Source organism: Perognathus longimembris, chromosome 2 (assembly GCF_023159225.1).
Source record: "Perognathus longimembris pacificus isolate PPM17 chromosome 2, ASM2315922v1, whole genome shotgun sequence".
NCBI lineage: Eukaryota > Metazoa > Chordata > Mammalia > Rodentia > Heteromyidae > Perognathus > Perognathus longimembris.
The window spans coordinates 130063584-130086999 of NC_063162.1; the positions used below are offsets into that span (position 1 = coordinate 130063584).

Sequence of the window (23416 nt, forward strand, 5' to 3'; positions counted from 1 at the left end):
AGTGCCTACACCATGGTAGTTACAAAGCACACAGTAAAAGCTTGTAGGTTCTTAACAATGGGAAACATCAAAATGAAAGTTAGGAGACAACTATTCTAAAGTACACGATACTAGTTGATAACTGACCTCAGTTATTTCCAAATAATACAACGCTATATGAATCTCACTTTGGAAATGCTGTTCCTTCCCACATAAGAATCCAGCCTAGGGGCTGGGAATATGGCCTAGTGGCAAGAGTGCTTGTCTCATATACATGAAGCCCTGGGTTCGATTCCCCAGCACCACATATATATAGAAAATGGCCAGAAGTGGCGCTGTGGCTCAAGTGGCAGAGTGCTAGCTTTGAGCAAAAAGAAGCTAGGGACAGTGCTCAGGCCCTGAGTCCAAGGCCCAGGACTGGCAAAAGAAAAAAAAAAAAAAAAGAATCCAGCCCATCAATCATCCACATTTACTTTCACTCATGCAGAACCTAGTATCCAAGGAGAGTAGCACAAGATGTTGTTGGGTAAAGAAATATGACACTACTGCCTTTGAAGATCCATTCTCTGATGTTAAGGAGGTAGACACATGAAAAAAAAAGCAAGATTGAAAGAAAGAGTCTATATTGTAAGGTAGAATAAAATCCCTGATACAGATGCTTTGTAATTAGAGCAAACAGTTCAACAATAGGAGCAATAGTGAGAGGATCCTAAGGCAGCACCATGGAAAGCAGACAGCATGGGTGGTGCCAGATCAGCATCAGCAGGTATGAAAGGACAGGGGGCCTGTGTGACATGGCCAGTGTAATATGTGGTAGGGTGGTGGGGAGACCATGTCAGAAGGGCAGGTAGAATCAGTGTCATTCTCCAGGACCCACAAATATGAAAGGTTCACGAGTTTACAGAAAATGGCTCTTATAGTGGGGAATCAAGAAGATAGTAAAAATGAAAAAGAGATGTAGGGTCGGTATGTAGCATTTATAAAAACACTTTGGACTAGAGATGAAGCCCCATGCTGAGGAGACAGAGACAAAGGGAGGGCACAGACACAGGCAGATTATTGCAGGAATCTCCACCAGCTAGAGTGAATAGAGAGTGCCACACTGGCTTTACTCTGTCTCCTCTTCACCCCTTTCTGAAAGCAGGCTTTTCCCCAAATAACTCTGCTATTTGTATCAGTGGCCACACTGCCTCCCTTCTCTGAAGGATTCATTTTCTTCTTGGCTGTTCAATCTCTTCTTTATTGATTTGCTACTCGCAAAATTTCCCTCAAGCCCTACATTCAAATGAGTGCATTACTTTAAAAGAAAAAAAAAAAGCATGCAACTTGTTTGCCATCCCATAATCTTAGAGGAATCAGCTACATACTTGCTTCTGGGGTAATATGGAGTAAGCCCTTAATGCATTCTGAGTAGTTTGTCCCATTGTTCACTGAGAAACTAGCTGTATTCTCTGAGGCCAGCAGGCTGCCCAGTAAGTATAATACAAGTTCTCAGACGACAACAAGTCAAATCATGTCTCACTGCACACGGAAATAACCGCTTTAACCCGAATCCTGCATGTTTCATTTTATGAGGCGTGCTGAAAAATATGTTCTGGAGCAAAGTGATCAATACATCAAGAGAAATGACATAGAAGGACTTTGAAAAAAAATGGAGACTTGCAAGGAGTCCAGAAGAACTAGGAGTACAACTTAATTATCTGAGAAGGGCACCGGTGCAGAAGAAAGCTCCAGTAGGCAGAAACAAGATCAATGGGATGAAACTGCTCCAGAGCACAAAAGGCAGATTCATTGTAATACAAAGAAGCACCTGTAAATAGTTAGCATTAGAAAATACACCTGAAAATGCTTCTACCAATTGTGAAGACTGCACACGGAGATCTACAGGCTCAGTGCTCAGCATACAGTCAGGAACAGCGTGGTCCAGCTCACCCGGGGAGCTCTTTAGAAATGCAGGCTCTCAGGCTACATCCCAGACATGGGAAGACCCTGCACTTGCCAAAAATCCCTGCAGTCTATGAAAGTTTCAGATGTGCTGTGTAATGGCCTTGGGGTATATGCAGGAAACAAATTAAGTCTTGGAGATCCCTTCTAGACATTCTCAAATGGAATTAAAAAAACTCAGTGCATAGACCTCAAAGTTATTTCATTTGATTTTGCCTGTTCAAAATGCTGTTCCTGTGTTTCAGTCTCATTTTCATGTCTTGACATTGCAACTAAAGCTTACTCCATGTTACTACAAGGATGGAAGAAGACTATTAATAGCTTCTGTAACTTCATGTAATGAAGGCCTAGGTTGATCCTTGCCAAAGACAATAACAACAAAAAATCTATTAAAAATTCCCAAGTTTCTACAACACAGTACTAGAATTCCTAGCCAGAGCAATTAGGCGAGAAGAAAATATAAAGGGGATCCAAATAGGAAAAGATGAAGTTAAACTTTCTCTCCTCGCAGATGACATGATCCTATACCTAAAGAACCCCATAGACTCTATTCCCAAGCTACTAGCGCTGAACCAAAACTTTGGCAAAGTTGCAGCATATAAAATAAACCCTCAAAAATCAATGGCCTTTCTATATGCTAATGACCCAACCACCGAGGCTGAAATTAGGAAAGCAACTCCTTTTGCAATAGCCCCCCAAAACATAAAATACCTAGGAATAACCTTAACCAAAGAAGTGAAAGACCTCTATGATGAGAACTTTAAAACCATGAAAAACAAAATTAAGGCAGAACTAAGGAAATGGAAAAACCTCCCATGCTCCTGGATTGGGAGAATTAATATAATCAAAATGGCAATATTGCCAAAGGCTATCTACAAATTCAATGCAATACCCATTAATATCCCAACACCATTTTTTAATGAAATAGAGGAAGCAATCCAGAAATTCATATGGAACAATAAAAGATCCAGAATAGCAAAAAAAAATCCTAAGCAGAAAGAACAGTGCTGGAGGAATTATAATACCAAACTTCAAGCTGTATTATAAAGCTATAGTAATAAAAACAGCTTGGTATTGGCATGGAACAGGCCTGAAGACCAATGGAACAGAATTGAAGACCCAGAAATGAACCCACAGAACTATGCCTACTTAATCTTTGATAAAGGAGCTAAGAAAAAAAAAAGGATGGAAGAAAGATAGCCTCTTTAACAAATGGTGCTGGAAAAACTGGTTCAACACATGCAACAAACTAAAACTAGATCCTTATATATCACCCTGCACCAAAATCAATTCCAAATGGATCAAAGACCTCGAAATTAAAACAGATACCCTGAAAACACTAAAAGAAGGAGTAGGAGAAACACTTGGGCTCCTTGGCACAGGATGAAACTTCCTTAACAAAGACCCAGAAAGGCTACAAATCAAAGAAAGGATGGACAAATGGAACTGCATCAAACTGCAGAGCTTCTGCATGGCAAAGGACATAGTTCGCAAGATAAACAGAAAGCCCACAGACTGGGAGAAGATCTTTACCGGCCACACAATGGACACAGGCCTTATATCTAAAATATATGCAGAACTAAAAATATTAAATTCCTCCAAAACAAAACCGCAAAGAACCAATAGCCCCTTCAATAAATGGGCTAAAGACTTAAAAAGAGACTTGTCTGATGAGGAAATGAGAATGTCAAGAGACATATGAAAAAGTGCTCTACATCACTGGCCATAAAAGAAATGTAAATCAAAACAACATTGAGATTCCATCTCACCCCAGTAAGAATGTCCTATATTAAGAAAACTAACAACGACAAATGTTGGAGGGGATGTGGCTAAAAGGGAACCCTACTGGTTCAGCCACTCTGGAAAGCAGTATGGAGATTCCTCAGAAGGCTACACAGAGAGCTCCCCTATGACCCAGCAGCCCCACTTTTGGGCATCTACCCAAAAAACCACAAACAAGAACACACTAAAGCCACCAGCACAACTATGTTCATTGCAGCACAATTTGTCATAGCGAGAATCTGGAACCAACCCAGATGCCCCTCAGTAGACGAATGGAGCAGGAAAATGTGGTACATATACACAATGGAAATTTTATGCCTCTATCAGAAAGAATGAAATTGCCCCATTCGTAAGGAAATGGAAGGACTTGGAAAAAATTATACTAAGTGAAGTGAGCCAGACCCAAAGAAACATGGACTCTATGGTCTCCCTCATAGGGAATAATTAGCACAGGTTTTGGCTAGTCATAGCAGAGGATCACAAGAGCCCTTATGAACACATAAGATGATGCTAAGTGAAATGAACTCCATGTTATGGAAACGAGTGCTATATCACTGTTGTAATTACTTTCAACATGCCATGTGTAACCCTAGCTTCTATTGTTGATGATCGTCTTATATCTCCTTCCTGTGGTTGTACCTGCACTATCACTGTATCTTATCTGAGTACACTGGGAACTGTGTATAGTGGTATTAGAACTAGGAAAGTGAAAGGGAATACCAAAATCGAGAGACACCGGATAAAAAGACAAATGACTACAAAAGCAATACTTGCAAAACTGTTTGGTGTAATCCAACTGAACAACTCATGGGAGGAGAAAGGGGGAGGGAGAAGTGGGGAATGAGGGAGGAGGTAACAAACAGTACAAGAAATGTATCCAATGCCTAACGTATGAAACTGTAACCTCTCTGTACATCAATTAAAAAAAATTCCCAAGTTAAAGTACCTTATATTGGTATATTTATAATAAAGAAATACTATAGGAGTGGGTAAAAAGGAGAATTCACAGAAAGAAAATATGAATGGAGATGATCGTTATTAAAATTCATCATTATGACTTCCTGAAAACTAAGGGTTAGATGTGGGTACAAAGAGAGAAGCAATTTAAAATTAAGGGAGCTATGCTTTAACTTTTAGAATGTTGCCCAACATGTACAAAACAGAATCAATAAATGTTTGAAATGGTAAATAAAGGGTTCTTTGTTTTATACTGCCTTAATTCTAATACTTATTATACATTTTATTGTATTCTAATGAACCACATTTATTGATACAATAATTCTTTTTCTAAACAACTAAGCAGAAGTATATAAATGGTGAGAACTGGAAAAAAAATAAACAGCCACATTAGAATTAAGCTCTAAGAAGGGGAAAAACATAGAACTTACCAAATAGATTCCCTAAACTTGCATCCATTTTTATTTCAAATACTTGAGAAATGACATAAAATGTAAGCAAAAATACTGCTACAGCAACCACCAACTTTGCAGCTCCTAGGTAAAAGGAAGAAATAATTCAGCAAGAGTTTATGAGCCTATAGAACTTTTGCTTTAAATATAAAGGTTAAGTTTCCAAAATAATTTTTTTTCTACTTTTTATTTACTGGATCTTAATTTGGCTTACAACAAAAACTGAACCAATGACCCATCAAGAGGGCTTTTCCTGATCCTCATGGTAACTAAGCAATCCAACCCAAGTCTGCTGGTGATATCTTTCTAGCTTAACATTCAAAATAATCACCTAATATTAGTCCATCAGCCACTGGCTGATTATACCATGGTGTCTGAGCTAATGAAGGAGAAGTTTCATCATGGATGTGATGAAAACACTGGACCTTATGGAGGTATCAAGACCAGGAAATACAGCAATTCAAATTCTTAAATGAAACCTAAGAGGCTTATTGTCCTATCACCATCTGCTGGAACTACTTAATCCCTCACAAAACAGTAAACAACAAAAACAATAGTTATTTTCTATTTAAAACAGGCCTCCTGTTCTGAAGGATATAATTTGGCATCTGTCACATATATTTCATAACACAGGGTAAGCTCTACAGGTCAGAGTCCTCGGGGTTTTTTTAAAGCTTACTTTTACAGATTTTAATTTTTTTGTTACATTTTTATCATCTTTTAGTTGTTGTACAAAAGAAGTTACCATTTAACAAATCAGTTTATAATATAACGGATTGAAGTTCAATGCTCCCATCATTCCTCCTCATCCCTCCCAAGCCAGCTACTGCCCTCAATATTTTTCATGGGATATGTATTGCACATTATGACTGAATTTTCTAATGTGTTCTTATATAGTATTATATTCTTATTCTTTCATATCTTCAGTTACGTTTGTCTTATATATCAAGATTATTGACATTACTGCTCAATATGAATTATTTCATCTTTTTCTCCACAACTAACTGATCTAGAAAAAATAAAATAAAATACAAGATTGGAAAACAATAGCAAAGAAGTGCTGTTCTCTTATCCTTTGAACTTCCAAGATGTGTTATCACATTTGGGAAAAATATAAAATGTGTCTATTTATACAAGCTCTATCTCCTTTCCTACTAATGGCTTGCGGTTAATTTGTGTTGACATAAAAGAGAAAGAGTCAGCAGTTACCTCACTATCTTTACTCAGTGGTGAGATAGTGGCCAAACATTACAGATAAATTAGCAGTAGCACAGACTCCAGAATCCAGGTACTCTAATGAAGTCTGGTGGTTTGTATAGTATTCCTCCCTAAAACCAAATTATAGAGTCTTCAAAAAAAGAATATCAGGCTCACTTTATTAGGCAAGGAGGAATAAAAAAAAATGTTTGTTCTAATTTCAAAAACCTAGAGAGAACAGACTTCATCTTCAAAGGGAAGAGGATCTTTAGAAGGAGCTGGTGATGCTTACAAAAGCTGAGGACTCTCAGAAGACATAACCTACTCATTGCTATTTTGACACACTATTGATGACAGCACAGGAAGGGGCTGGGGATTAATAAAAAAGAAAAAGAGAAACATTCCATCAATATAACAAGGACGTGGCAAGGAAGAAGTATTACTACGAATCCATTTCTGCCTCTCTCCTCCACTTCCTAATTAATTTCTTCCCCATTCCCAGTCTGCTTTCTGTTTTAAGAGCAATTCCTATGCCTATCATATGTCTATGAGTTTAGTACCCAAGACAGGAAAATTCCAGTAGGCCCTTCAGGTTCTAGCTAAGAGGCTCACACATAGTAATAATCTGAACAACTGTTTGTTAAACATATAAATGATAATAGGTAGGAATATTCTTTTGATCATTTAAGATTGAGCCCACTCACTTGAAGACTGTCCCTTACTTTTCTAGCAATCATGAGTACATACAATCAGAGATAACCTTTTCATGTTTACCTTATGAAACGCAGTAAAACTGAAATACTAAAGCAACCTGATGGTTCTAGACTAAATTTTACACAAAGCTAAACTTAAGCCTTCACTAAAAAAGCTGTGGATGTATTTATGTATGTTTGTAACACACACACACATACTATTTTCTGAAAGCCAGCAGAGCTAAATGCTTTATAACTACAATCCCATCTGCACCAACTTTATACTATTTTCATTTGAAAAAATGAGGAAAGTGAAGCTAAAATTTTAAATCACTGGTTCATAGAACCAGTCAGTCAGAGGCCATTATCAAGTCACTTATACTGACTAGAAAACTAACAAGAAAGGAAAAGCTCTAAAAGAAAGACACAGTTGGCAGAGAAACTCTACATTCAGTGTTGGTCTCCATATTGTTAACAATTCTGAAACTTCTATTACAAAAGGTCTCTAGAACTGGCCTGCCTATCTAGTTCAAGAATTAAAAAGATGATACTCGTTCTTAACTTTCCATGAGATTCTCCCTTCCTTCTAGCCAAGGTCTGTACTACTTTGATTGTATTTATGTTTTTCATAAGCCAAAAAGCATAAACTTGAGGTGTAAGTATGATGGCTATATGAGTATTCAAGCAACCAGACTTCTTTTAAACACAGAAGAGAGTAATTAGTTAAAAGTAATAGCTAATCTTTCTTACTTGTTCACTAAGAGCAACTCCCCTAAGACCTATGCTAGGAACAGTGCCAAACATAAAATTAGCACTCTGTGAATAATTACTCATCAATTACCTTGGGTATTAATTGTCTGAGTCAGAAAAATGGACTAAATGACAGTCAATTTCAACTAGAATGAATTCAAAATTATGAAAAGAATATTGCTTTAATTCAAGCTGCTAAGCATAATTAGGCAACATATTTTCAAATCATCTGGAGACACAGAATCACAGTCCTCGCTATATTCAAATGGAAAAAAATGACACTGCAATAGTTTTTTGTTTTTTTTAACCACAGATGCTCTTGCTTGGTTTGTGGTAATATTTTCCTTCAACAATTATGTAACTACTTAAAAAAAAAGGGATGTTATATAATTTCCTTGCAGACATGCAGTTTTTCAAATTCCTACAAAAATACTTCTATCCATGTTCATTGTGGTTTAATAACTCTGATCTACTATGCCTCATGCTATACAATCACACCCAAGTATGAACACATATCTGCTTACCAGCCTTTATTTTAGGCAATTCTAAGAGATGTCTCTGTAGAAAAATATTTAGTTTGCTTCCCAAGACGGTGATAATTAAAAGAAAGACTAATTACACTGATTTTGAGAAATTACTAGCTAGCTTCCATTCTGGGCACACAATAGAAATTCCTTGGTAAAAATGTGCACCACTAGGGTTTTAGCAGGAGCTAGGTTGTTTGGGGAAAGCCAGTTTACTTTTGCTTTCAGGTAGAAAGAGGCCATCCAGGTATTTATCAACCTGTTCTTATACAGTGATTGAAGTCTACAAATACTTAGTGATATTTTTCAGTTTCTTAAGTACACCTCACTTTCCCATGAAGATTTAATTATTTTCATTAAATTCTGTGACATATGCACATTAGTTTTAACTTCACGTAGGAGAGATTTCAACTTTTAAAATTTAGAGCCTAGTTGTCTCAATAGTCTAAGACTTAATAAAACAAACATCAGGTCCCACATATTGTCAAAATCATTTGTCATGTGGCTATTTTGCCTATACTAGGCAAACAAGTTTAATGTATGAGAAATAAACATTAAAACCATAATTTTAAGTATTTAGTGTAATTTCAACAAAAGATTTGGCTATCAACTATAAAAATATACATAAAACCCATTAAATGTCCAGTTTATGGTTTGCTATTTTAAAAGGCAAAAAATAAGGCTAAGTAATGTCAATGTATTTTATTTTAGTTTGGCATTCAACATGAAGGAACACTAAGCTAGAGAGAATAGATGGGGTTGGAAGAGATAAAGAGAAAATGAGGGAAGGGGTGACACAGATCAAAAATGCAATGCACTAGAAAATGGATATGTTGAACTGAAGTCACTTTATACAGCCATTTAAAGATAATTCAAACTCACAAAAACCACTCAGCTGAGCATGACAGTACAAACCTGTAATACTAGTTATTCAAGAGGCTGAGAAAGGAGGATCAAAAGTTTGAGGCCTGCCTGGACAACATGAGACCCCCATCTCAAAATACACAATTACTATTTAGCTTCTCCTTTCATTGTTATTAAAAAAAAGTTACATAAAAGGCAAAATTATTTTTCTGGATTAACTACCTTACCTGCTACCCTCATGTTTGGTTTCTTAGTTTATGGCACTTTTCATTAAAGAAGCTCCTAAAATCAAAAGAAAAGACAAACACTGTTAGTTCTGGAATGAATATTCCACATCAGATTGGATTTGGAGTGTATATGTAAAATTAGTTAAGCAAATGTCATGACATTTGTTAAGTATTTTGCCAATGGCATTTAATTTCAAAAACTAACAGCAACAACAAAACCCAGCGTCGCTGGCCTGTCTTCCACTAGGCCTCAAAACCTCAAAACAAAGTCTGGATCTTACTCTGCAGTGCCCACAGCTCCCAACTAAGTGAACTAATGAGAAAACCTGCTATCCAGCCTATGACTGGAAGACACACAGATTGCTCTCAGTGATTACAAATCTTATAAGGCACTTTTGACACTCAGAATTATATAGTTGAATAGTTCCCATCCAGAGACATTCAATATAATAGTAACAGGAGAGAAGGTTCTTAGTGAGTAAAGCTCTTTATTTAGTCATGGAAGGAATTATCTTTAGAAATGGTCCCAAAACTTTAGGTTGGCAGGCTCTTGCAATTATGCAACACCACTTCATCTTTTATGACATATTCAGCCATCACCACAACAAACATTCATAGGCTTATTTTGTACCAGTTTTCTCTTCACATTTTTCAATGTGCATTTACAAAATAATATTTCCGCAAGTACACAACTGCAATTTAAAAATATTTCAGCAACTTTACTGACTGATGTCAAAGATAAAAAGAAACTGTTCTTTGAAATTATTTTATCACACAAGGAAAATATTGGGGAAAACACTTGTGTGTGTAGGAACATTTCTTTCTTAAGAAATAATTTAAGATTAGTGACTTTTTATTACACAATGTATAAGCTTATGAGTTTGATAGAACACCACATCCAGGGTTAGCTGGACATCTTCCACATCAACTCAGGAACAGAACTCAAAGCAAGGTGTTAATGGCTACATTAATCAGAAGAATGTTATCCCTCTACTTTAAATTGTATTTTGATATTTATGTCTCAATGCTGACTTCCAATCTAGTAAGTTTTAAGAAGCTGCAAATTGGGCTGGGGATATGGCCTAGTGGCAAGAGTGCCTGCCTCGGATACACAAGGCCCTAGGTTCGATTCCCCAGCACCACATATACAGAAAACGGCCAGAAGCGGCGCTGTAGCTCAAGCGGCAGAGTGCTAGCCTTGAGCGGGAAGAAGCCAGGGACAGTGCTCAGGCCCTGAGTCCAAGGCCCAGGACTGGCAAAAAAAAAAAGAAGCTGCAAATCAAAAACAATGGTCTACCTTCAAAGAACAATAAAATGGAAGTGAAATGCCCAGTTTTCTTCTTCACTGGAAAAAAGCAGGGGGAAAGGGGAGGGGTCGACAGCATTCAAAGGTGCAGTGCCTGTATTCTGGCTTTTTCTTCTATACAATCTGCACTGGCTCTTTTTCCCCCACTATACAATCTACCCTGAAGGATTTAAAAAAAAAAATCAACAGTTAACAGTCACTCTTTATTGATTGATTTCCCTTTCATAGCTATCTGAGCATCTTTCACATAATAGCAAAAGTCAATGCTATATATGTGTTTAAACTACTTAGCCACAGGCTAGGAAAATACTGAAAGGAAACATAAGATACTCAAGTCTCCCTAAACCATCACATAAAAGCAGAAGAAGTGAATAAAAAATCCTTGGCTTTCAAATGAAAACACCACCAGGTTATAAATCCTCCTTTGACTTCCAGTGAAATTGAACTCTGTTTTTACCACACACACGTTTCTCCTCCCAGCTGATATTCTACAATAACTTCATGTGTTATGTGTGGCCTAGGAAAATTTCTTCGAAAATGTGGTAAGCAGTTGGCCACTAGCCACCTGCGGATCTACATCAGACTCCACTAACTAATGAGAATGCACCTCATCTACCTGCCACCGCTTTGTACCTCCCAACAGGTTTATTTCTATACTCATTACTAAAGCCACAGTGTAAGCCAACAGAATCGTGTGGCTAAGTATGACTCCCATTAAGCTTTCTTAAGATTATTAATATTTTGTAATTTCGAAATTAAAATGTTATCAAGTGGAAATAGAAGAGATCCAGAGAAAATAAATATATTAATAGCAACAAGGTAGAGGCCTTTTGCTAAAAATTCAAAATCTTAATTGGGTACCAGTGTCCCATGACTGTTATCCCAGCTATTCTAAAGTCTGAGTTGTGAGGATCAAGCTTCAAAGGCAACCAGGGCAGGAAAGTCCATGAGAGACTTATCTCCAATTAATCACCAGAAAGCTGGAGGTGCAGCTGTGGTTCAAGTGGTAAGGTGCCAACCTTGAGCAAAAACACTTAAGGACAGAGCCCAGGCCCTGATTACAAGCCCAATACCAGAACGCTGTACTAAGATTGGAGCCAGTTAGGTACATCAGATTATTTGTGGTAGGAACATTAGAACAGATAAAAAATACATTAAAAAACAAACAAACACCTAAGTACATTGTTCCAGAAAGCAGCAATGAGGGTCAACGTGGTGCCCCTGTGCAAAGAAATACTTCCCTGCGTAAACAATGTGGAGAGAAGACTGAAGGAGGGATCCTCAACCAGAGCCTTGTAAATGTTTCCTAACTTAAACATTTCATGTAGCCCACCTAGTTTGGTGCAAGTGAGTTAAGTTTTGCTATTCAGGCACAAACTGAGCTATCTTGTGAATAAGAAAGAATGGTCTCCAAATATATTTTACTTAAGGAACAGGAGATTAAAAACAACAGGTGGGTACTTCCACCTTTTTTAAAGATTTGAAATCACATCAATATATATTCTCTATTAGCAGACAACAATTAGCTGGGAGAGAACTGTCTCACCAGTTAGAACCAACTATGCTGGCGTATGCACACACATATACATGATTAATTTATGTAATCTTCCCGCCAGTCCTGTAGGTATATTGGGTATTAGGGCCAGCATTATAGATGAGGTCAAGGGATTTGTCTAAGGTCCCATGAAGGGGAGGGAAGACCCACAAATCCACCTCTTTTTCAGCCCGGCTGCTCACTGGCATACTGATATTAAAGGGATGTGTTGACAAGATGCCACTTTTGGCTTTTGCAAATTGTTCTGGGAATTGCAAGTCTCTGCTATTATACCTAGCCACTCCAAAGGTTTGACAATCTGTCAGAATAACTAAGCTTGTGTATTTGAACCCTCCAATCTCAAGACAAAAATTAAACAAGAAGATGTAGGAAATACTCATTGATATAGTTATTAAAAAAGCAAACCCTCAACTAGAAGAAAATGGAGTATACAAGTTATACTCCACAAATAGGGAGAACTTATCCACAAATAGGGAGAACTTATCATTTAACTTCTGTGTTGGCCAAATGAAAACTTTAAAATAAAACAGACTAAATTTAGATAATAAGTCAAATGGATGAGGCTTTTCAACACACACACACGCACACACACACACACACACATCAAAATGAACACCTATAAGCCCCATGATGGTAAATTTAATGTGATTGGGCCACAGGTTGCCCACCATATATTTAAACACTGTTCCAGTGGGTCTGGAAGAGTATTTCTGGATAATAAGCATCTGAATTGCCTTCCTCAATCCATGGAAGATGTAAATGAATACACGAATACACACACACACACACACACACACACACACACACAATCTCATGGTTCTAGGCAGACAACTCCCTTCCCAAGGCATCTCATGAAATGTAAAAAGCCTCATTCTCAGTGCAAGTCACAGAAAGCTTAATTTTTTCTTCTGCCTTAAAGCTTGCCATTAAAACTCATTTGCAAAAAAAACTTGCCAATCTTGATTGGCAATCTTTATTAGGCATAAGACCTTCCTCATCCCAAGGGCTCCTGACCTATAACCAGGAGGAATGCTACAGAGGACAAGCAAGATTGCTGAGTTTGCCCACTAGCTCTAGTATCATTCAGATCATTCCCTTCCTGTCCAGTCACAATTTCACAGGGTTGTGGATACTGGAATCATGCCTATACAATGAAGTCTCCATAAAAAACACCAAAGAACAAGGGCTGGATGATCGGAGGTTCCTGGAGAGGACAAGGAAGGAAGCTCTGTAAAACTCCCCCCTTCCATTCCCCACTCCCCCATGGCCCTTTGCATCTCTTCATCTGTGCCTTTGTGATGTCACAACACATGAAATTTATGTGTCTCCACGGCCTGTGAACCACTGAAATTATCCTAGCCAGTGGAGAAGGCTTTAAAGATCCTACACCCAGGTTGGCTGAAGCTCAGGTAAAAGAACCTGGGGCACTTGAGACTGAGGGCCCTCAGAACTTGATGCTAGCTAACTCTAGGTAGGTAGTGTTAGAGTTGAACTGGATTAGAGGGCACTCAGCCGGTTGCAGAAGTGATTTATTGTTTTCTTGTGAGAAGTAATCCCCACACATGTGCAAGTCAGTCTTTTGTATAGATCAAGGTGTGAGGATAAAAGGCACAACAGTGGTGCCTGGTGGGGGGGGGGGGGAGGGAAGGTTCCCATAACAACAACCACAACAACAGAGAATTCAGTCTGCCAGTTGGCTGGGAGAATGCCTTCAGGCATTCCAGGAACTACACCTTCAAGCTCTCTAAGGTTGTAACACAGATAGCAGCTCCTTGATTTCTCAGCCTCCAGACTGTGAGGCAACTCCTTGTAATAATGACACTATACATAACACATTGAATATCCGTAGAAATGTACAGTTTATTATAAGGAACATATTCCTCTATACACGTATCTGTTAAGGATGTACAGACAGATACTGGCTGTTTGTATGGAGAATCAAGATTCATGCATCCCTCCTCAAGAACAGAAGGTAAAGAAACATCATCCCTGGAGCACTGAAAGTGCAAGAGGACAAGCTAAGAGTAAAACTTTAAAAAAAGTTCCCAACTACAAGAGGCACTAGAATCATGGAAATGGCTAAAATGCTTAAAAAGAGCCCATTTGTGATAGAGAGGTACATTCATGTGAAATAGACAGGAAGAGTGGTGGGAAATTTCTGTGAAGGGAACAAACACCTGTGGTACAGCTTTAAAATGCAAGTAAGAAATAATGACTAAGAGGAAATTTGGCCAATCACAAACTATTTTAAAGGAAGAGGAAAGAGGCAAGAAAAAATTCCAAATACTGAAAAGTGAGCCCCTGAAAGGTAAGAATAAAAAGCAACAGACCAAAAACGTAATAGGTCAACAGAATCACTAATAGCCTTTTGGAACAGATGTGTAATGTTCTACTGAGAGACAGAGGGAGAATCTGTGTCTGGTTTTTAAATTTTTTATTGTTTTGGTGAGGGTTTGAGTACCTTATGTAGCTCAAGCTGACCTTAAGTTTACCATCTGCCTGCTCTTGTAGAAAGGTTAGTGCATGGATTTCAGGCTTGCACCACCATACCTGGTCATGCCTAGATCTGTAACAGTTACCTGAATCAATGTCTTATGGCTTTCCTTAGCTTCTTAAGTAATATTATTTTTGATGTTGTTTTTGTTCTGGTACTGACAGGCTTGAATTCAGGTCTGATTGCTGTCCTGTTTTTCACTCAAGTTGGCACTGTACTACCACAAGTACACACTACCACATGTATAAGAGACAGAGTCTCATTTATTTTTTGGCCTGGGTGCTGGCTTCTGAACTTCAATCCTCAGATCTCAGCCTCCTTAGTAGTCAGGAATACAGGTGTGAACAACTGATATCTAGGTTCATGGTATACACACACATACACATATATACACACATATGCCCATGTATACAACCCTGTATACGTATACACGGGCATATGCGTGTATACATGTATACGTGTATGTGTGTATATATATATATACATATATGGTGACAGGAGGTAGCATTGAAGTCTAAGTCTCAGAAAGTGTGAGAACTTATCTCAAAATAAACTTTATACAAAAGGGGATGTGGCGTATGTGGTAGAAACTTTGCTTAGCACAGGATCCTGAGTCCAATCACTAGAATACTAATGCATCTAAATGTGGCTAAGACACAGAAACACAACTAAAAATAAACTGTGGAAAAGTATAAATGAGCAGAAAGTGTTTTTAACCCTCCCACCCCAGAGTCTTGTTAACCAACAGTAGATGCGAGGCAAACTGTGATTACACTGGGAAAATTCCACTTTCCTATATACAGAATGCGCGCACCATGAATTGTTTTACCTAATGTCTCATCTGCTAATCCACCAGAAACCTGTTCTCTGCTCTGCCACAGCTCAGATAAAATGAACAACTGTAGCCACTGTCCCTCCATCTCTAAACAGGTTAGGAAAAGTGCACCACTCAGTCCAGGAAGTGGCTAGGTGAGACCAACTTTGCTCCAAAGAAATGGCCAGGCCTCACATACCACACTCACACACAGAGGCCACTTGGAGCGGCACACTCCCAATACCAGTCATCTCGGGTCAAAAAATTTCACATTACAACTTCTCCACTCCATGTGAAATGGCTGAAGTGATCCCCCCCCCCCCACCAGCCCCACCATCGTGAGATATACAATTTCTAAAATATTCCAGATGATTGACAATCATTTAACCATGTTTTCCAAAAACAGTTTAAGGGATTTTAAAAAAAATGCACCCATGTTCTTCTCCTTCCTGGGAAATGTAACACAGGTAAGCCACTTTCTCCACAATGGAAGAATGCAGCACAAACAGCTAGGGGTGCTTCTCACTGAAGTTTCATCAAGGGGGAAAGATTTGTGCTAAGCTACACTCTTCCAGGACACTCAAATGCCACTACAGCTTTTCTTTTCTTTTGCTTTTTGTGTACTCTGACACAGACTAGTGCTTATTACCACTTCATCCTAAAACTACTTATTGAGGAAGGATGGTGGGTGATGGGTGTTCCTGAATCCCTAGAGACAGAGGTGGGCACTTGGCCTATAGGTTACTGAACCTGTCAGCCAAGTGCCTGGGCCTGGAAGCTTCCTGTGACCTAGGCCCCTGACCTAACCTTATTTAGGGTCAGGCCAGCTCAGGCGACATTACGCCATGTCACATGTTTCCATGTGTGTGTTCTGTGTCCTGTCTGGTCTCTCATCACCATAGTATCCCAAGTCAGCTCTACAAAGGAGCTGGATTGGTTTGTGGTACTATTTTTATTCTTTCTTCCTTCTCTGGCCTGTTTCCTGATAGTGTTAAGTGTATTTGAGGAACATAGGCCTTTGTAATAACTGGCTGCCTGCAGACTGCTAATGCTCTAAAAAAAAAAAAACCTCCAAGGGGCTGGGGATATGGATATGGCCTAGTGGCAAGAGAGCTTGCCTGGTATACATGAGGCCCTGGGTTCGATTCCCCAGCACCACATATACAGAAAACGGCCAGAAGTGGCGCTGTGGCTCAAGTGGCAGAGTGCTAGCCTTGAGCAAAAAGGAAGCCAGTGACGGTGCTCAGGCCCTGAGTCCAAGGCCCAGGACTGGCAAAAAGAAACCAAAAACCTCCAAGATTCAATCTTCCAATATGTGGCTTCTCACATAATTTACTATATAAAGTGTGTAGCTGGTTATATGTGTATGATGATCAGCTAGATGGCCATGATGGCTATCAATGCTCTGAACAAAGGTGAGAAGAAAACCAGAAATCAATGATCATGCCTCACTTGATGGGTCAACTGATGTCACAATGTGGTTTTAACTGAACCATTTCAATGGACTCTAAGATTTCTAAACCTCTGAAGAATGTGTCAAAGACTAGAAATGAGTCTGAAGGTCACGAGGCCAGACAGGAGTGCCTGAGCTGCACCTTAAAACCAGGTCATCAGAACAGTATTTATACCCAGAAGTCCAGAGAGGATCCTGTATAGACTGTTTGAGAAGTGCTTTACGGCTTTTTTTTTAAGCCCCGAAGAAATGCTGATAAAATTTATTATCTCCTATCTTGTTTCTCAAAATAATCCTTTAACAAACTAATGGGAGCCACCTTGGTGTATTATTAAGGGCACACTACTTCCCCCAGCAACACCTCTAAACAGGTGTGGCTTCAACCACATTTCCCCAGTAAGATATAAACTAATGGTGTACTTCAAAAATGGTGGCTTCCCAGATTCAAGGAAAACAACACATGAGATTCCCAAAAGCCCAACTACAGAACTGCCCACATCACTGAGATTAGAATTTCCAGGATGCTCTTTAAAAATACAAATTCCTAGACTTGGGGAAAGAGACATAAAAGAGTGGGAATGAAAATTCTAGCAAAGTTAACAAGCTCCCTAGGTGATACTCATTCAGGCTCAGATTTAAGAATTTCAGAACTGTAGCAAGCTAGTTCAAATATACTGAAATTTTAAAGAGGGAAACAACAGAAATCTAGAGCTGAGTACCTGAGGCTAGGGAAATGCTAACATAGGCCCCCCTCAAAAAAGGAAAATTCATATGACAAGTATTTTCTCAACAAGCAATGGATATTACCCTGCCTAGGCCAGGTCCCCTCTTGGGTAAGTCTGGAGACAATATGCTGAGGAATGGGGAAGAACAACTGTGTGCAATGGTTAGACAAATTAGGTTTTAAATTATCCAACTATTTTCTTGTACTTCTTTTTTTCTTCCAAAGTAGAATTTTGCTTATAAAGCCACAAAGCAGTTTAAGAAATTAAATGGTGTTTAGATTCCTATAACTCAGAGCCCAGAGCATAAACATACTCTAAACCAGAAAACATGACAGAATCCTACAAAAAAATGACAGGTTTTGCCTGTTCTTTCAGAATTCTATAGTTGTTTCTAAACTGCTAATCCTGCATTAAATCCTTTGGCGCAAGGGTGGTTCTATGGACAGAGAGGAAGACAGAAGTAAACATTAAGATTAATGACAGAAAAACACATTTTTAATTATACGAGGAACACAAGAGGACAATGTAGTATCTATCTTACAAACTTTATGGAAAGATGAGAGGTACAAGTTTGCACTATCCTCATTACCTATAACTACATTATACCAGTTTCCTATTCTATATATGTTAAGAATTCTCCCACAGAGCCACCTCTTACATGGTCTTTAATCTGCAAACTGAAGTGTACCCTGGTGCACACAATTCTCTCAGTGAAACCTGAACAAAAGGAGAAATTGGTTTCCACTGCTTAAGAGCCCTGAATGAAACTAGTATTAGTATGCTATTTCTAGCGCGCACACACACGAAGATAGGTTAGCAAAGAACAGAGGCTTCTAATATAAAGTTTTCTGAAATCATACTAACTGCAACAACTGAACTCATTTCTACTGACCAGTTAATGACAACAAACTACAGGTTACAAACAATATCCTTAAGTTAGCACACCTGATAGAACACTCACCTTAAGAAGCTCCCACCTTTTTTTAATGAAAATTACTAAGAACTCATAGCTTGAGATGTTCATATAACTTTCTCAAAGCAAACAAGTCCACTAAGGAAAGAACAAAAAATCAAAATGTGGTCTTGTGTGTGTGTGACACGCTTTGATTCTGGACTAAGAGACCTGACCAGTTGCTTTGAGTGGTGGTCTTGTATTCACCAGCAATCAAGATACTTTATTGTCACAAGGCAACTTACCTGTTGCCTTTCTACCCCTTTTATTTCTTCCCATCAAGAAATGCTTGTGTTTCAGGAGAAAATTGTAACAATCTATGAAACAGAGCTCCTAATAATACCTGTATAAAACTAAATCAACGGACTTTATCTAGTAAGCCGACAGAACACTCAAGACTGGCAATCTCCAGAAGGGTACAAGAAAGCAGGATGCTGATTTGCCAATTCTGTCCATTTCCTGTTAAATGGTATTCAATTTTCTTAGTTAAATGACGGACTCTGAATTCTGGAAGGCACTGCACTCAAAATCATCCTGGAAAATTTTAACTGTGAATCACTAGTCCTGCAAGGTGTTCACAAGTCCTTGGGAGTCTGGGGACCTGCATTCATCTTCACTTCCCTTCTCTGAGAGTTCATATTTACAAGTGTAAAATGGGAAAAGTAGATAGGCCTCATTCAATGTGTTATGAGAAACAATATAACATGAAAGCCTGCGTCTAGGATATAGTAAGCAAGTGGTAGTGACATATCCATATATTCTGTCTACAAAAGAAAAAAAAAACACAAAACTAAGAACAGATCCTATGACCCTGTGACTTAGAGTGGTGTCCTATAACTTAGTGGAGGGTAATGACGCCCCCCCCCCCAAGAAAAAAACAATCATAGCTGGAGATACCTATTTCAAATCAACACAAGTTAGGGAGATGGGCACTGATCAACACACACTGAACAGAGGTGTGGATACGGTAGCAAAAACAAAACTTCTTAAGAAATTCAGAAAATTAAGGAATAAAAGCAGGAATCAACAGAACATTCACCGCCCACCCAGAGCTACACTGTAAGAATTTAAAGTACCTCCATTTCAGCAGATACTCAAACTTTACAAGTTGAGTCCAGACTTGTCCAAACCCAACGCCCATTTGCATCCCCGCCTCACCCCGCTCCCAGACCACAAGAATTCCGCCCCAGATCCGCTCTGCGGCGGCCAGGCTTAAAAAGGTCGCCCGCCCCGGGAGCGAGGCGGACCCCGGCGCAGCGCGGCGCCCACCGCCCGCCCGCCCCCCGCGGAGCCGGGGCACGAGGCCGGTCGGCCCGGGATGCTTGGGGCGGCGCCGGGGACCCAGGCTCCCGTCAACTCGGTGCCGGTGCAGCGGCGGACGCGCCCCCGAGCCAGCCGTGGGCTAGCGAGCTCGAGGAGCCCGGGGCGCCCCGGGGCTGAGGCGGAAGGTGGGTGTCTGGGTGCCTCTGCCTCCCTCCAGCCCTCCCCGTCCTTCGGCCACCGCTCTCCCCGCGCGTCTCACCACCGGCCTCCCGCCCACCTTTCCGCCTCAGTCTTGCCGAAGGCCGACGGGAGCCACGGCTGCCTCAAGCTCACGCCTCGGCGGCTTTCCTTCACCCCGCCACCGGCCTGGAGGAAGCCACCTCGCCCTGCGGGCCTCCTCCCACGCTTCCCCGGCCGCGACCAATGGGGCCCCGGCCACCGGGAAGCCGCGCCCGCCCCCTGGCGGTGGAGGACCGAGAGGACGCGCCGGCAGGCGGGAAAGCAAGGAAGAGGTCGGACTGAGGGCTGAGGGGAGGCTGGGAAGATACGCCCAGACCACGCCCACACCGCACGCCCCGCCCACGCCGCACGCCTGTCGTAGCTGTTTCTGGACTTGCCACGTGGGAGCTGCCACGTTGGCAGTGGGTGGCAGAGTGGTACGGGTGGGGGGAAAGGAAAATGGTGACGCGGCTTCCTCCTCTCCCATTCACACAATCCCACCTTAAAGGCAGAAATTTTAAACGACCAGCAAGTACTTGAAACCCGTCAGTCAGAGCAGGCTACCAACATACCACCTTAGGAAATTGTCTCCTGGCACCTAAAAACTAACGAATCACGTAAACCCTGTATGTCCTGGACATTATAATCACTTCTGACAACCTTTAATGCCTGACCTCTGAAGTCGTTAAATCCTCTCCCGCCTTAGCACAGTTTTCTAAGACTGTGTTGATTTACTGGGAAACTAATTCAAATCTTACTCTACAAAACCTGAGAACACAATTATTCATAGTTCAGATCCATATAGAATAATTAATAACGATTAACTGCTCTACCAAATCTCACCTTTACACCAAAAACTATGATTTGCAACCTAAATAATAGTTAAGGAATCTGGAATTTGTGGTCCTTAACTGGGGAGGAAGCAAAAGTTCCTTCATGTGCCTCTTGGCCCTCCCTTAATGCAAGTGTTCTCTCATAATACTTACAACTTAATAAGATATTATTTTGTATTACTTTAACAAACCCAGAGTCCAAAACTACATTTAAGTTACATGCTCAAAATATAAAGTACTAGGTAATGAAGTTGGGCTATCTGTAGGTAACTCTGAACAAGAGCACTTTGTTTATTATGGTAAACAAAACAAAACACAATGGTGGGTTGGGGAAGTGGGTAAATACATTGCCCAGCATGTGTGAGGCCCTGAGTTCCAACCACAGAACTAGCAAAGCAATAACAAACAAACAAAAAATAAAACCCTCAGTGTTTATTGTGCACATGCTTCCTGAAGTCTCTGTGTTTTACTGAAAGAATTTATGAAGCATAATTGAGTACTGAGGTCAGTCTGACCATGACACAGCTTTTTGCTGTATAACTCACTGGGCTTGCATGGAAAGTACATTTGTACTATTCTGACAGCCTTATACCTGAAACTCTTCCTGCAGGTAGCATAGCTTGTATGATATCATATTTCCCATGGACAATACAGTTTAATTTAGGGCCTTCTTTGATAGGTAATGGAATTAAAACAATGAGCACAATCAACTTTTTGCTGGACAAGAAGACCACCAAAGTTCATAGCACAACCAGGAGATCAGCACCATTCCTGAAACATGGTCTGGGCTGTATGTGAATAACTGAATAAAGTATAACTCTTAACAGTGGCTGATGCTTTTAAATTTTGGTAAATTACTTCTTTAGAGCTCCTATCATTTCATATCTGAGAGCAAAAACATAACTTCCTAATTTTATTTATCAAGAAGCAGGGGAAATTGAGACTACAGAGAACTTTATGAGTTCAGGATGTTAAAAACAATCTAGTAGGCTGGGAATATGGCTTAGAGGTAGAGTGCTTGCCTAGCACTCATGAAGCACTGGGTTTGATTCCTCAGTACTATATAAACAGGAAAAGCTGGAAATGGCTCTGTGGCTCAAGTGGTAGAATACAAGCCTTTAGCATAGAAAGGCTCAAGGGCAGAGCCAAGGGTCTGAATTCAAGCCCCAGGACTGGCAAAAAATAAAATAGATAAACAATCTGGTGTTACTAGGCTATAATAATAATAGTTAAAGGGCTATTATAGTAATAGCTGGAGTGAGGAACACAAAAGTAAACGTTGCAGCTTTTGTATTTATACTGGCCAGAGAACAGTATAGTTGTGGGTGAAAAACCATTTCTCAGAATTTTTATAAAAATATATTTCCAAATATATATCTCCAATTTCTTTTTGCCTATAGGACGAATAATATAAAGAAGCTGGAGTGCTCACAGGCTTCACACCTTTGTGTTTCAGCACACTAGAAGGCCAGTCTATTAGACAGAAGGAAGATGAGTGGTCCAACTGACTATGAGACAGATGACATACCATTTGATCCTATTGTCAGGTTACCACTCTGACAGTTACATGCAAGAAAATTCTGTGTTTCATAACATTTGTATCTTTAAGTGCTAGCATTCTGATTAAGTGATAAGTCACGTTGTATTCAAATAATGGCTACCCTTGCCCAGTCTTTGAAGCCAGTCTTGGAGCCCATTCATCTAAACACAAAAGGACTTCTCTCCTACATTCAGTGGAAATGTATAGCTTACTTTGGAAGGCAAGACAGTAAGAATATGAGTAAAAAAAAATTAGTATTGTGCTAAGAGCTATTCTCCAGTGACTTCCATGGTCACTACACAGAGTTCAGCAACACTCTAGGGACTAAAATCCCCAGTGGCCAGCCACAACAGGTCTCAGAAATGCACAAGTAACAAACAAACATAAGAAGAAAACTTGCTGCATGGACCTGTTTGGGACCCATCCCAAAGTATTAGATGGAAACAATGGACCCCCTAAAATTCCATTGACCTTCAAATGTTACAAAGATGCTGCTGGTATTTCTTCTGAACCCTGACTTTCCTTGATTTACCTTTGACCTACATAGGGAGCTGGAATCACCCTGTCCATCAGATTTGTTTTTGTTAACTATTTTTCCAATTCTAAGTCAGTCCCTATTGTGATTTCTTTCTTCCCTCCACTCTACCACCTCTGAGCTATTTTGAACAACTTGCATCCTTGATTAAATATGAAAGATTCATTATGAGTTCTTTGCTGTTCAGTTTTCTACACAGTTTCATTTTGAAATATTTTCTGAAGAAGGACTGTCACCTTGCTGAAGCATGGTTCATATTTTAAAATGTAGTGTATTTACCCAGAGGTCAGTTCAAACATAGCATCTGGTATTTTGTAGATGTTGATTCAATATTAAAAATTTCTATCTATATTCATGAA

General features: G+C 39.7%; 1 protein-coding gene across 2 annotated transcripts in view; it reads right to left on the minus strand.

Annotated features, from left to right (window-relative positions):
- The window catches only part of Fam3c (FAM3 metabolism regulating signaling molecule C), a 41490-nt gene extending 21131 nt beyond the window's left edge, over positions 1 to 20359 (minus strand). Inside the window, exons 1-3 of one of the 2 annotated variants that reach the window (XM_048340126.1) lie at positions 20208 to 20359; positions 9369 to 9423; positions 5094 to 5198 (exon numbers count right to left, since the gene is read on the minus strand). In XM_048340126.1, the coding sequence (XP_048196083.1) occupies positions 5094 to 5198; positions 9369 to 9381 (118 nt within the window). In that variant the 5' untranslated portion in view covers positions 9382 to 9423; positions 20208 to 20359. Of the gene's footprint in view, positions 1 to 5093; positions 5199 to 9368; positions 9424 to 20189 lie in introns of both variants that reach the window. The other variant, XM_048340127.1, reaches the window with a different exon arrangement.
- Positions 20360 to 23416: the final 3057 nt, after the last annotated feature.